The following is a 14,129-nucleotide window of genomic DNA, read 5'->3' on the forward strand; positions in this document are numbered from 1 at the left end:
CCAGTTCTGCCAATTAACCGTGTGTGTGTGTGTGTGTGTGTGTGTGTGTGTGTGTGTGTCTGTGTGTGTGTTGTCTTCCCAGCTACATGAGCATCGTGGAGTCTCTTCCAACCTACGGAGTTCACTATTACGCAGTGAAGGTAAGTGAACTCAAGTGGTGAGAGTGGCTACCATGCCCTAAAAAAATAATTCTCTTTTGTTTTCTTCTTACTCTTACTGAAGACTTGTTTGGGGTGGGTAGGGAGGGCTTGGTCAGGAAAAGCACATGCTCGGGGCAGTTGGGACAATGGAACTTTCCCCCTCGTGTACGTAGGACTTGATTCAGGTACCCTCCAAAACTCGCTTTCCGTTTTGTGAAGTGGGTGTGAAAAGTGCTTTCTTCCCTTCATTCTCAGAAGGATCTCGGAGCTCAGACCACAGAGGCTCTCAGTAGGAAGCGTCCGTCTAAATGCAAGGAACTACAGAGAACAAAGCTTTCAGCAGAAGGAAGAGTGTTTTTCCTGGTGATCAAATGCCACGTAGGCAGCTTTACAGGAGGAGAGCTGGGACTTTAGGCTGACAAACAGCGTAGACAGCTAGTTAAAAAGACGGGCTCTGTCTTCTTAAATTTTGTGATGGCAAGTCCAAGGTGACCTGTGCCCCGTTCTAAATCCTCTTGAATTTCATCCATCATGTCCCAGACTGGGGTCCCTTCTTTGAAGTTATAGATGATGATGTCCCCATCATGAGAAAGGATGACTTCTTTTCCTTAATTTACCCCGGGGTGAAATATAACTTAGTCATTGCCCAAAGTCTGGATGGAAAGTGCAGAAAACACTTCCAAACTCAAGACAGTTCCACCAGCCAACCCGAGATTCTCCTGCTCTTCTACCAGTTTCTTTGCCCACGTTTCCACCCAACTGTATTTCTACTTCCTTTAGACCAGAGCACGTGACATATTTCATTCATTGTTGTGTCACCGACAGCAACTTGCACAGTCACTTTGCATGTCCTTGGTACACATTTAATTGCCTGTATCTTCCTCTAAACCTCAGCCTTTTGATGGCAAAGATTGTGTTGTATTCGGTTATATATTCCTAGAATCCAGCGGAGTGCCTGGCTCATGGTAGATGCTCAATAAATACTGACCAAGTACCATTATTGAGAACTGAATTGCGTAGTTGGGTGTACGCATTTCCACATCGGGAAATGTCAGAGCGATATTGTGAAGGCCAGTTACGAGGCCTGTGGGGGGACTCCAGTCCCACCCAGTGGCTCAGCCCAGGATCTCTCAAAGTCTGTGATGCTGAAATTCTCCCCGATGTCCTTCCAGTGCTCTTGCCACCGTTGGAAGCTCTTACGCCCTCTCCACCATCAGTCACAGAACTCAGAACCATCACAACCGTCCCTGCCCTTCCCAAGCCTAAGCTATAGTCTGTCGTGTGAAATGTGACCTGGCCTCCTGGGCCGCCTTCTGACCCACAGGAGAAAGGTACCTCCTCTAAGGAGACTTCCCGCTGTCTGGCCGTGTCCTGGGATGCGGCCACTGAAGCCAGTGGACAGTCAGCTCCCCAAAAGGAAATGGACTTGATCATGAGCAGAGACTCAGAACCCACCCTGCAGGCTGCCAGGGTTCACGACCGCGCTGGCGAGAGTTGCAGGGCGCATGTCGGCTTTGCCGTCTTCCTACCGGAAAGGAAACGGACGGCTCCGACGGTGGTTCCTGACATGATGCCAAGAGACGTTTCACAGAAATGGCTGGGAGTCTGTCTCCTTTGTGGAAATAGCCTACAGCGACGTGTAGCAGAGGGGTCGGCATGCGTGAACGGGAGCCAGGAACCGGGGAATCCCTGAGCTACGTTCTCTGATTTGCTGTTTGCTCTTAGCTTGATCTCCCCTCCACTCATAATCAAAACAGAGGTTAGGAGATTTGCTTCTCCGACTACCCACAAACGTCTGCTCGATGTTGGGAGACTGTTGAGGTGGGTTGAGGGAGCTAGACCGGAAGGCTTTGAGAGGAAACTTCATCTGCCCTTTTACTTGCTTAACCTGAGTTCCATTTCTTCATCAGCCCTGGAGTCTGAAAAAGGTGGCCGCATAGACCTGCCTTCTGCCTCCCAACAAAACTTCAGAAATCCGCTCCTTTGCACTTTGTTGGAGACCAGAAACAGACTTTGTGATTTACCAACTGCCAAGTGTGCCTGTGTGTTTGACTCTTGGAATCTCCAAGCATAATTCCTCTTCTACTTACATGGAGAAGGAGCCTAAACCAACTGTAGCAGGACGCTGTTCGGTGGCCTTGTAATTTCACAGATGCCACATTTTACTGTGCGATCACAACTCTTACCTCGTCAAGCTGTTGTCCTGTTCTCCAAACCCACCGCCTTACACATGGGCACTCTCTGGAGACAGGGGTTTTATACCTTTAAACATTTTTTTGAGAAATCATAGACCTTGAAGCTTTCCTAAAATTTCAGAATGTATTTCTTTTGCCCTCTACCTTTGTGCTTACCTTAAACTAACTCACTGTTAATTCATTGCCCCACAAATATTTGAAAACCAAATTTTGAGCCACTTTTTTGAGTTTTCAAGACATTCACCACGCGGTGTGTTTCATTCGCCAATGCGGCAGTTAGGACAACTCCAGGGAAGGCTGCTTGATACGCCCACTGTCAAGTCCTAGCATTTGGGAGCTTCTAAGTAACAGCTCACAGTCACTCTGCTTGAACTAGATTTAACGACTTACAATCTGGTGCCCAGAGGTCTCTGTTAAAGGAATAAACAGAGGGTCCTGGTGGTTCTAATTCTGTTCCTGGGCCATCTAGGCTTCGATGTTGCTACTCTGTCCTGTAGCCTGAGTCATACAGTCCAGCCTGGCAGCCACTGTCCTCGTAAGATGAGCAGGGCCAGGTGGTCAGCGCCTGCCTTCCTGCACCGCCATTGGCCCTCTGGGGCGAAGGGGAGGGTCTTGAATAGAGTAGGAGCCACTCTTTGCATAATTTCTTCGTCTTTAAAATTAGAGGAGTCTTAGGTGCATATTGCTAAGTGAAAGAAGCCAATCTGAAAAAGCTGTGTATTGTATGATTCAACTCTATGACATTCGGGAAGAAAACTGGTTGCCAGAAGCTGGGATGAACAGGCAGAACAGGGAGGGCTTTTAGAGCAAGGAAAATACTGTCTGACACTATATGATGGAAACGTGCCATTGTGCATTTGTCCAAACCCATGGAATGTTTGGACAACACAAAGGGTGGCCCCTGAGTGTCGGGGTGGGAGTAGATGGGAAACCTCTTCACCTTCCTCTCAGTTTTGGCATGAACCTAAAACTGCTCCCCCCCAAAAAAACCTTTTAAGACAAAATTCTTAGCAGAATCGCCTTCCATAGCCTCAGCGGTCCTTCCAGCTCTAACACTTGATGACAGTTTCTCGGCTCCGAAGGTAGTTTTGTTAGAATGCTTAGCATCTCTCAGATTTTCCCTGTGGTGGGTGAGGGACCCAGCTCTGAAAACCGAAAGTCCTAGAAGGAGAACAAGGAACAAGGCATCCGCTCCTTATTCAGAAAGGGGGAAAGGACAGGGGCTATGTGGCTGGTTAGGAACAGAGTGGGGCCCCCAGCCTGGGGCACTGTCCAAGTCACATAGCTGAGCATCCTTTGATGCTGGGGCACATCTGTTAAGGTAAGACATAGAGAGGTGGGCTCCACCCATTAAAAAGAATTTGCATTTTCTTTCGTCTTCAGGGAGAGCAGAAGATCTCCTCTTGGTTTGTGTTTCTCTTGCCTGGCCCCACACTTACCCGTACTAATGTTTTTTCTTACCTGTACTCATTCTGACGTCCTAGGACAAGCAGGGGATACCGTGGTGGCTGGGACTGAGCTACAAAGGCATCTTCCAGTATGACTACCACGATAAAGTCAAGCCGAGGAAGGTAAGCGTGCTTCCCTTTGTGGGCAGACGGTGCTCGGGCAGAGACAGGAACCAGGAAAAAGTGGCTAAAAATATTACACCGCGCAGCCTCAGGGCTTACCCATCCCCTGCTAATTTGAGTGTATCCAAACTCCGCAGTCATCCCATCTGCCTTCCCTGAGTGAATATTTTTTTCTTCCCATCACTAAGGAAACATAAGCTGTTAAAATGATTTAAGGTAAGAAGACTGGGTCAGCTCACCCAGAGCAGATGGGGAAAGGACTTCGGGGGACAGTCCTGACCCTCCGTTTCCGGGGTGCTGTGCGCCTGGGATGGTGAGGGAACGCCTCTCTTAAATCTTGAGGCTCATCTGAGTTTTCCCAAAGGTGGTTTGTTTTCTTTCTTCCTTTTTTTTTCTGAGGAGGGGGAAGTTACTATAAGAAGAGATTGTAGGTCAAAAAGAGGTGAAAAATTAAGAAGAATGAGGGGCATTCCTGCCAATCCAGTAAATCTTTTATGGCATATTAGAAGTGATCAGAAATCTGGAAGAAATAAGATCATTTGCCAAAAAAAAAAAAAAAAAAGAAAAGGAAGCAGAGCGGCATCTGCAAAGTCGTTACGAAGCCAAAACAGTGTTTGAAGGGGACCCAGGGCTTGAAGTTTCTGTTCTCGTTGATACACATTTTTTCAGACCGGAACAAATTGAAAAATTACAATGGAAACGTGTCTCAGAGGCAAGAGCTGTCATTCAGCAATGCTGGCAGAGAAAGATGGAGGGACGGTCTACATATTAAAAGTCGATCAAAACCACGTTTGCTTTAGGAAGGGGAAAGCAGTATTGGTCCATTATGTCATTCCAGGATGCTTTCCAGGCTTCTTCATCAATGAACAGGATTGAAATCCACGCTACATATCCAAAGCTTATTGCCGTCCATCCGGTTCACTTCTGCCCTTGGCCAGTTTCTTTATTAAATTGATAGAAAAAAAAAATGGCCCTGTGTCAGGGAGGATTTTCGCTCAATTGATCAGTCAGTTAAGTTCTAAGAAAAGATGCTGAGCGAACGATGGAGGAATTCTTCCTTGGGGACAATTCAGTAGGAACCTGGCTGTTCCGGGGGCTGTTGTTTTGTGAGTGTTTCCAAAACCCCTCCAGTTTCCATGCATCCGCTGCAAGACGTGACTTGGACTCTGCGTTCTTATTTTCTCCCTCTGTGTTCTTCTCGGTCACTGGGTCTCTCTGTCTTCCTGGCTTCCTCTCTGCCTCTTTCCCTTATGACCTTTGTAAGTTTCTGTGCTTTTTCTTCTCGACTTTTCCCTTCACTCCTTTCATTTTCTACGTTGACTGTCCTCTCTCTCTGACCCGCCTGGCTGTTTTTTCTGCTTGCGAGAGCCATGGATGCTTCTAGATCCTGGTCACAGTAGATCCAGCTCTTGAATGCCCATGCTGGTGGGACCAATTGAGATCTACAGCAGAGTTCATGAAAATCCCACGGTTGAATTCTTCTCTCCCTCTGTGTGGTTTTGAAAAACGTGCTAACAAGTATTCGTATGAGCTCAGTTTAATTTATTAATATGTTGAAGTTTCCTTTAGTTCTCGAATGGAGATGCTGGTGAAGATTTGGGGGGTTATGAGCTAGCACTGGGTAGACGCGCTTATGTGTAAAACGCAGGGTGTGCCAGGTACGACGCATCACAAGGGCTCAGGAAATTGTACCTACTCTTGTATGGCTCTAAAACAAGCTTCAAAGTAAGGAGACGTAGGAAGCCAACAGTGTGAATAAGGGAATTTATGCTCATTTGTTGAATTTATGCAGGTCATCGAATTAAATACCGTTAAAAGTTCAATGCATTTATTCAGGATATCAGCTCTATTTAGATTGAGTTGTTATTTAAAATAATGTATGCTTCTATGAGGAAGTAGTTGGGATTCTCAAGTCTATTACTAATCGAGGCGTAACCAAGCCATCAGTCACTATTCATTCATTCATTCAAAACGTTCATTGCAAGGGAGGGTACAACTCAGTGGTGGAGTGTGTGCTTAGCATGCATGAGGTCCTGGGTTCAAACCCCAGTACCTCCATTTAAAAAAAATGTTTATCGCATACCTGTTTCGTGCCAAGCAGACCACAGGGTGCTGAGATAAATAAGACCCCCATCAGGTCCTCAGGACCTGTCAGGCTATCAGGGAGAGATGCGTGGTAATAGCATCGTACAGATAAGAGGTCTGTGTGGTGGTCGGTGGTGAATTAAAGGAAAGAGGCATCAACTGGGCTGAAGGAGAAATGTCTTCACAGGGAGCACAGTAGGAGCTGTGCTCTTAAAGGGTGGACAGAGGTTTTGCAGATGGACAGAAGGCACGAGGAGTGTGCGAGGAAGCGCCATGAGGGAGAGCAGCATGGCATGATGGAATATAGCCGGGGAGGAACTGGCGGGGAGGCCGATGGGGCCCCGGCTCCCGGAGCCCTGAGGGTTTGCTAAGAGGATCTTGTCATCGAGGCAGCGGGACCACTGACGCCGAGGATGTTCGTAGTCAGAGAAGCATCATTCTGGCAGCCGTGGGAGGATGAGTGGGGTGATGCAGGACAAGGCTGGCCACCTGGGACATCGTTATAACAGCACAGGCCAGAGCTGGTGGGGGCTTGGGGTTGGCCGTCAGTACCGGGGATGCAGGAGGGGAAACGGAGTGAGCCGTTAGAAGGCAGGTGTGACTGAGCAGTGGCTTGGGGCCAGAGGGCGGCGGTCGGAGCAGGAGGGGAATCTAGAATGGCTCCCAGGTTTCCTGATCAACCAAAGCATGGGACAGAAGAAAAGGGGAGGGGGGTGTATAGCTCAGTTGTGAAGCATGTGTTCAGCGTGCCCCAAGTACCTCCCATGTGCTCCCCAATACCTCCATTAAATAAGTAAATGAACCTAATTATTCCCCCCTCCCCCTCCAAAATAGAGAGAGAAGGGGAAGTAAGTTCAGCTTAGGATATGCCAAGCTTTAGGCTGTGGGACATCAGGTGGCAGTGACAGGCAGGCAGCGGGGATTCTGTTGGAGCTCGACAGTGTCAAGAATTTCCAAAGTGTGACTGAACAGAGGGAGAAACAGGAGACACTCGGCACAGAGGGAAAGTGACAGTAGCTGTGAGTGGATCTCAGTTTCCTGTTGTGACCGTCGCTGTGAGACAGAGAGATAGGGTGGGGACCAGGACACCCTGACCCTTGTTGACTGAAAAAAAATGCACAGCCTAAAAGTTGAGCATTACGTTTTATTCAGCGGGCATTTCTGAGGACTTGAGCCTGGGGTGACAGCCTCTCAGACGCTCTGAGGGACTGCTCCCAGGAGGTAAGGGAGAAGCCAGGATACATAGTTTTACAACAGAGACCAGGTAGTCATGATGCAAGAAAAATGGATGTGGGGCATAAGGAGGGCCCTGTCCTAGGTTTCTGTTGAGTCCCTGGGACGTGCCCTGCCAAGTGTGGGTCCTTGGTTTCACACAGGAAAGAATTCAAGAGTGAGCTACAGTTGAATAAAGGTAGATTTATTTAGAAAGATACATACTACTTAGGGTGTAGGCTGCTTCAGAAAGCGAGAGAAAGGCCATGAGGTGTGGGGGTTGGGCGCTCAGGTTAAAGTGAAAGGACACACACACTCCATAGACAGAATGCAGGCCGTCTCTGAAGAGGAGGGAGCGAGAGAGTGTCGGCCAAGAGGCGCCGTGTTGCCAGTTTTTATGGGCTTGGCAGCTTCATATGCTAACAAGTAGACCATTCTAACTACCCTGGGGAAGGGGCTGGGATTCCCAGAAAGTTGGCCATTGCCCAGCCTTTGACCTTTTGTGGCTCGCCTTGGGACTGCCATGGCGCCTGTGGGCGTGTTATTCACCATGCAGATATATTACAATGGGCGTACAACGAAGCTCAAGGTCTACTGGGAGTCCAGTCTCCCACCATCTTGAGCCTCAAGGCCTCCTGAAAGTTGAATCTTTTGCCGTCCTGGTGTTAAACTGCTGTGTCATTCCTTGAATGGCTGTGCCCTGCCCCCTTCCTTCCTGTTGCAGTCAGAACATTAAAATATTACTGTTAATTAGAGAAAGTCAGATATCTCAAAGAATTTAGCGCTTTTCTATGTAGGGGAAGGTGCAAAAGTCTGGGCTCATTGAAATCATTCCTTGGATGTGCACCTAAGTTTCGAGAGCCATTATCCTGTTCATTTGCATCCTAAGTTCCCTCAGGGGGCACCACTGGGGGTGGCTGCAGTGGCCTGGCTGCCTGCTGGTCTCCATCCTGAGTTCCCTCTGCTCATGGTCGGGGGTGGCCATGGTGCTGATGACTGGATGGCCGCAGCATCCTTTGTTTACTGCTATGGCTGGCAATGTTTTTCATTTACACCCTTTTACAAACTGGGGAGCCCTCTTTAGGAAATGAATGTGCAGCCTCGATAAACAATTAAGAACAGGCCTTTGGAAGGCCCATGAGGGGAAGAGACCTGAAGTTGCATTAGCCCAAAGGCCATCCACCTCTGCCAAGACCTGCGATGGGCCCTAAAGACAAAACCCAGGCTTAAGTGGAGCCGTAGTGAAGAGGCCCAGCTGCAGGGAGGAGGCAGGGTGCCTGTTCCTTCTTCTCACACCAGTGTCATCACCATCATTAAAAAGCTCTTCTCTGTTCCATGTTGGGTGCCTGTGAGTCTCTGACTGCAGAGGGAACTCCCTGGCTCCGGACCTGTGACTCTAAAGAGACTACCATACATGAATTTGCCCCAAATCTGTCTTCAGCTAGAAATCAGAAACTCACATGAAACTGTCAGAAGGTAGAGATGCCACAGGCCCCCCAGGCCCATTCACCCCATCTCTGACCCAGCTGCTGAACAATTAGAAAGCCTTCCAGTCGATTCTGACATGCGGCCGGAGTTGAGGATCACCACCGCAGCCAGTGGTGTGTCCTTTCCAAACCAGGCTTGGGGAGGGTCAGCCAGCAGCAGCCAGTGTGTCGGGCAGGGCCTCTGCACGCGGAGAGCTGGGGCGTCCAGGGGCACAGGGCTCCAGGTTGGGCCAGCCCCGGGTGAGAGAGGGCCCTCCAGGCAGCACCACACTCCCGCAAAAGGGGCCAGGCAGGACTCACCACTGTGCTCAAGAAACAAGAAACCGGGAGTAGCGCCCAGTTCTGTGCACCTGGGGGCCCTTCTATAGCAGCAGCTGCACCCCCAGCCCAGGCAGGGGCCTCCCTGACACTCTGGCCCAGTTCCGGCACTGTGATGCCGAGAGCCAACATTCAAGTAGAGGCAGGGGTAGGGCGCGGGCCTGGAGGCCTCTCCTGGCATCCTCAGCCCCAGTGGCATTGGCAAACCCAGAACACAGCCAGGGGCGCTCTGTAGCCTCCGATGAGAATCCACCCCAGTGCTTCCATCTGGGTCACCAAAAAAGGAAGGAGCTGGGAGGAGCCAACTGTCATCCAGAAATGGGCAGGACCATCGCCGTTCCAGGTCCCCTGGTGGGGCTGCAGTTTGCCATTCTGGTCGCAGAGTCTACCCTCAGTTGCTTACTCCTCACTCTAAAGCTCTGCGGGAGACGGAGTAAATCACAGGGTAGCTCACAGATGGAGTAGAGACCGTGGCTGTCCCCTCCCAGTCTCACGCGCCCATCTGCTACCTGGATCTGCCAAGCAGATGGGCCCTCGGCCTTGCAGAAGCACAGCCCCAAATGCAAGCTGCTGTTTGTCAGAGAAAAAAAAAAAAAAACAGTCCTCTGTCCTTCAGGGCACACGTGTTGGGAGCAGCGAGACACGTGTGGATGCCCAAAGAGGGTGTTTTGGCTTGTGTCTGTGGCCAACTTTCAGAAGTATTTTGGAATGATGTGCAGAAGAACAGGCCCCCCAAAGCCCTTAAAATCCACACGCAGGACTAAAAAACACTGCAATCTGCATGACGTCCACAGACCCCAGAATGGTGGCCCAGGCTTGCACGGATGAGTTCTTTAAAAAGGTCAGACCGCATCCCAAACAGGACCTGAGGACAGAGTGCGGAATTGTCTCTAAGTTATTAAATATCCCCCATCGGCTCTCACCAGATCCTTCTGTTTCCCTCCTTCACCCAGCGGTGTTTCCCTCTTGCTCTGCCTGCCTCCCCTCTTCCGAGCGCCCGTCATGCTAAATACTAATTACACTGCAGAACATGCCTCTGTCCTTTCCCGCGGTCGTGGGGCGATCTGTGAGTGAGGGATCAGCACAGGCGTGGCAGTGTCGACACATCTGACTGTCTGGGTTTAGCAGTGTGAGAAATGTGCAAAGAGGGTCACAGTGGTAGGAAAAAGAACCTAGCAGCTGCATAGATGATTTCCCTCTGTGTTGTCCTGGGTACCAGATTCCCTTTTAGCGAGTGTCTGTGCGGGTAGCTCTTCGCAGGTGAAAGGCTCTTCGTTCCACCAGTTACTGTCCTGTTGGCTCCAGGAAGTCAGGAAACACTGGCATTTGGGCACCTGAAATAAATCTCAGGCTTTGTCTTAGGGCCAAGGACAAACACCTAAGCATCGAAAAAGGGTAAATAACAGCTATGCAAAGCGACCGTCATTGGAGACACGCCATGGATCGCCACGCCCCGCAACCCCCGTCAGTCTCTAGCAGTTGCACTGGTACAAGCTGGTCCTCTTCCTTCCCTGAGAACATCTGCATGAAAGTTAAATGATGTATATGGAAGAGGCATTACTGATTAACCCCCGCAGAACCGAGTCACATGGGGCAGAGATTAAATAAGTCAGGGTGAAATCAGTCACAAAGGGCTCTCTCTTTTAGAAGAGGACCTTGCCTTCCTTAGATCAGAAAAAGTCCATGAGCTGGGATCTCTGGGACAGTCTGCCTCTTCTCTGCAGCGCCAGGACCAAAGGCACTGAGCAATGAGCCTCTCCCACCCTCAAGACCCAACTCCCACCAGTGCCAGGCTGAGCTGCCCTCCCTGTCCAGCCATTGTAGTTGGCGCTCTCCAAACCTGTGGGCAGACCGGCCGTCTAATCAGCTAAACAACAGAGGACACTTCCAGGATGGGGCACCAGGAAGAGTTAGAGTAAAGATCGTCCTGCAGGCTGCATCGCATCAGAGGCCATAAGCATTAACGAACAAGCCACGTGAGACACGTGACTCCAAAAAAGCCTCCCTGGAAGGAACAGTCAATACCTGTAAATCGTTATTTATAGCTGCAGCCCACTCGCCAGCCCATAGTTAATGAGATCTCTCCACTGGGGAGGAATGGCCCTGCTGGTCCTTGTTTCATGTTCAGCCAACGGCATTGACTTATTTATTTGATGTGCAATTAGGGGCGCTTTTACGTTCACTTAGATGTACAGTCGGGAGCACTGAGGGGTTCCGTCTGAGGCATTAGGAGAGGGAACCAGAGTAAATGGTCTGTCCCTCTCCCCAGAGCAGCCAGCCTAGCTTCCTATGGGTCTGGGAGTGTTTCGGAAGCGGGGGCATTAGCTCAGAGAATTGATGCATTCCTGTCACCTCCCCAGATTAGTAAAGATTTTTGAACTGGATGAGACGATGAGGCAGGAAGAGAAAATCATATTTACAGGAAATATTCCATTAACGGTGAACTGAGTCCCAGGGCGGCTAGGCTGCTGAATTATTCAGCATGATAAGCACTCCATTAAGTGCTCTGCCAACTTATTTTTCAGCTGCTGTTTGGATGCACTTGGCTCACTGTCGGGCCGCTGAGCCCTCTGCCTTGGCCGGCCCCGGCGGGTGCCCCCCACCCCCGCATTCTGTTATCTGTGTTCCCTGTGGAAACCGCACCCTCTGCACTCCGGGGAGGAAGAACTCCACAGAATTCATTTAGCATTTTTGCAGCCTTTGCTTTTTCGCTGTGTCAGATCAAAGAGCTCTCCGGTTGCCTCCTTCAGCTCTCACTCAGTGCTGAGCGGACCTGGAAGCGTTCCGTGCCTGTGGGTGACCGGCCCTGGCCAGGGGTCATCTAGGGAAGCCCCGGCCTCCAAGCTGAGGAGCAGGCCTGCCAGGGGGATGATGGGGGTGGGACCTGGGGGAGAGGGGCAGAGAGAGTTACCAGCATCTGCCATCTGAACTTTCCGAGAAAGAAAAAAGCAGCTGTGTTCTAGGAAAGTTGCGATGCCCCTTCTCAAAGCATCAGCACAGACAACTTCTCAAAGCCCATGGGTTAGGCATGGCCGAGTTCTCTCTCTTTAAGAGAAGCATCCAGTCTCTCCTCCCATGACGAGAATCGCAGTCCCCTAAGCGCTGAGCTGGAGCTTTAGAACTCCTGTAGAAGGTGCTGGACACGAAATCCTCACCAATAAGATGGTCCCCACGGGAGAACCACCAAGTGCCTGTCATGAGCCAGCCTCTGCTTGAGGCCCTGCAGGTGTTACAGTGAATAAGAGAGACCCATCCCTGCCCTCACAGAGCTGAGTCTAGTTGGGGAGATGGTCAAACGGTGACATTAAGTCAATCTATGACACAGAGCATCAGAGCATTGAATTCTACACAGACAAGTCAGGGTCAGGAAGTGGGTGGGGAGGAGGGTCAGGAGTGGTCTCTCAGAGGTGGTGACGTCTAAGTGACCCTACTTCTGCGAGTGTCCCACATCCCCTGGGAAGCAGAGTCTGAGATGGGGTCGCACGCAGGACGTGTATTGGGAAGTGCCCTGGAATTAACACCAACGGGAAAGGGAAGGAGGCAGGACCGGGCGGAGAAGTTCCTGGATGAAGGCATCTCGGCCAAAGCTCTGACGCTGCAGCGGGCTATCAGACCCATCGTGAGGCCGGCAGCCAAGCCTCACCCCAGCATCAGCCCCTCGTTCCATCCAGGGGACCCGCAGGGGTGGCTGGCTCTCCACAGCTGAGGGCGATTCCTGGAGAATGAACCCTCCCGCCCTGGAGGGAGGGGCTGGTCAGGACAGTAGGTGGTTCTCCAAGTGTGGGGGACCAGCACGTCTTCATCACCTGGGAGCACGTTAGAAACGCCAGCTCCGCGCCTCCACCCGCGGCTACGGGCTCCAGACTCCGAGGCTGGGGCTGGCAATCTGTGTTCTCATGAGCCCTCGAGGGGGTTTGGAGACAGGCTCTGCAGTTTGAGGATCCCTGCTCTACGGACAGGTAACAGGAACGTTCTCTGTGATCCTGCTTTGTTTTATTAGGAAGATATTTTAGTCTAAGGTAAAATCAAATTCCTTCTTGCAGCATTTATATCTTACAAAAAAAAAAAAAAAGGATGTTTTGTAAGCCAGTGTGGCTTCTGTATCTACTCAGAGACCAAAAATCTCAACCAAGGAGGAATTTGGGTGCTCTTAGCTCACTTCCAAGATATTCAAAACAGTTGTGATGAACAACTTAACCTCTTTGTGCCTCTCTTTTTATGTCTGTGAAATGGAGACTCAAAAACACAAGAAATAGTCTAATTGTCTCCATTTTGACTGTGTTTACATCTCAAAGACGTGCCTGTTTCCCAAGATAAAAGCCCTGTTGCCCTTGACAGAGCGAATATCGTTACAGTTTCTTCTATACTGAACACAGAGGCAGGATCACACCAAGAGCAAACAACGTCTCTTTGTTCAGAGGATTGATTCTTTTTCTTGGTCACTGGATCTGGGAACACAGGGTCCCCTGGTTCCCACAGGTTCCTCTGGGGGCCATGTCGGAGCCTGGTCCTAAGTAAGCCCCCCCCCCCCGAAGGACCCCAACTTGTATTCTTGTTGAAACTGTCCCATTATCCGCGTGCTGGTGTCGGACGAGCATCATTTTGAAGATGCTGCCCGTAAGCAGAAAATAAAAGCATTCCGCCATCCAGGTGGATAAGGCTTAGGAGCTATAATGTGAGAGTAATTTCTCTGCAGAGGTAGAGGAGGAGAGGAATGGGATTATCAGTTGAAGACAGGCAGGTCAAAGTCTCTCCGGGGGTGACGGTATCTCCTGGCCAGGGGTGCTTTGTGCTCTGAAGAATTCACCCAAGTGGTCCCTGGGGTGCCAGCTGCAGGGGTTAATCTCCAGGCCTGGCATCACCCTTTGGGTGCTCCGTTCCTGCCCCCACCTCCTCCAGTAATTTCTAGTGATGGGACACCTGGTGGTCAGGGCACCTCAGTTCTAGCTCTGGTACTGCAGGGTGACTCCCATCCCTGGGCCTCAGTTTCCTCATCCACAAGGCAAACGGAGACAGATGATGGGCATCTCCAGGTGGAGAGAATCATGGCACAAGAAACAGGGAAGAGGAATGAAGCAAGGGGCACGCTCACTATCAAACCAGAAAGGAGTCCTTAACAAA

The 14,129-nt window shown here is 50.4% G+C and overlaps 1 protein-coding gene across 13 annotated transcripts in view; it reads left to right on the forward strand.

The window, feature by feature from the left end:
• FRMD4A (FERM domain containing 4A) overlaps nucleotides 1-14,129 on the forward strand; it is a 576,901-nt gene that overhangs the window by 494,642 nt on the left and 68,130 nt on the right. For all 13 annotated transcript variants that reach the window (XM_074358292.1, XM_074358293.1, XM_074358298.1 and 10 more), the window contains 2 exons: nucleotides 83-140; nucleotides 3,820-3,906. In XM_074358292.1, the coding sequence (XP_074214393.1) occupies nucleotides 83-140; nucleotides 3,820-3,906 (145 nt within the window). The remainder of the gene's footprint in view (nucleotides 1-82; nucleotides 141-3,819; nucleotides 3,907-14,129) is intronic.

Source organism: Camelus bactrianus, chromosome 35 (genome assembly GCF_048773025.1).
Source record: "Camelus bactrianus isolate YW-2024 breed Bactrian camel chromosome 35, ASM4877302v1, whole genome shotgun sequence".
Lineage (NCBI taxonomy): Eukaryota > Metazoa > Chordata > Mammalia > Artiodactyla > Camelidae > Camelus > Camelus bactrianus.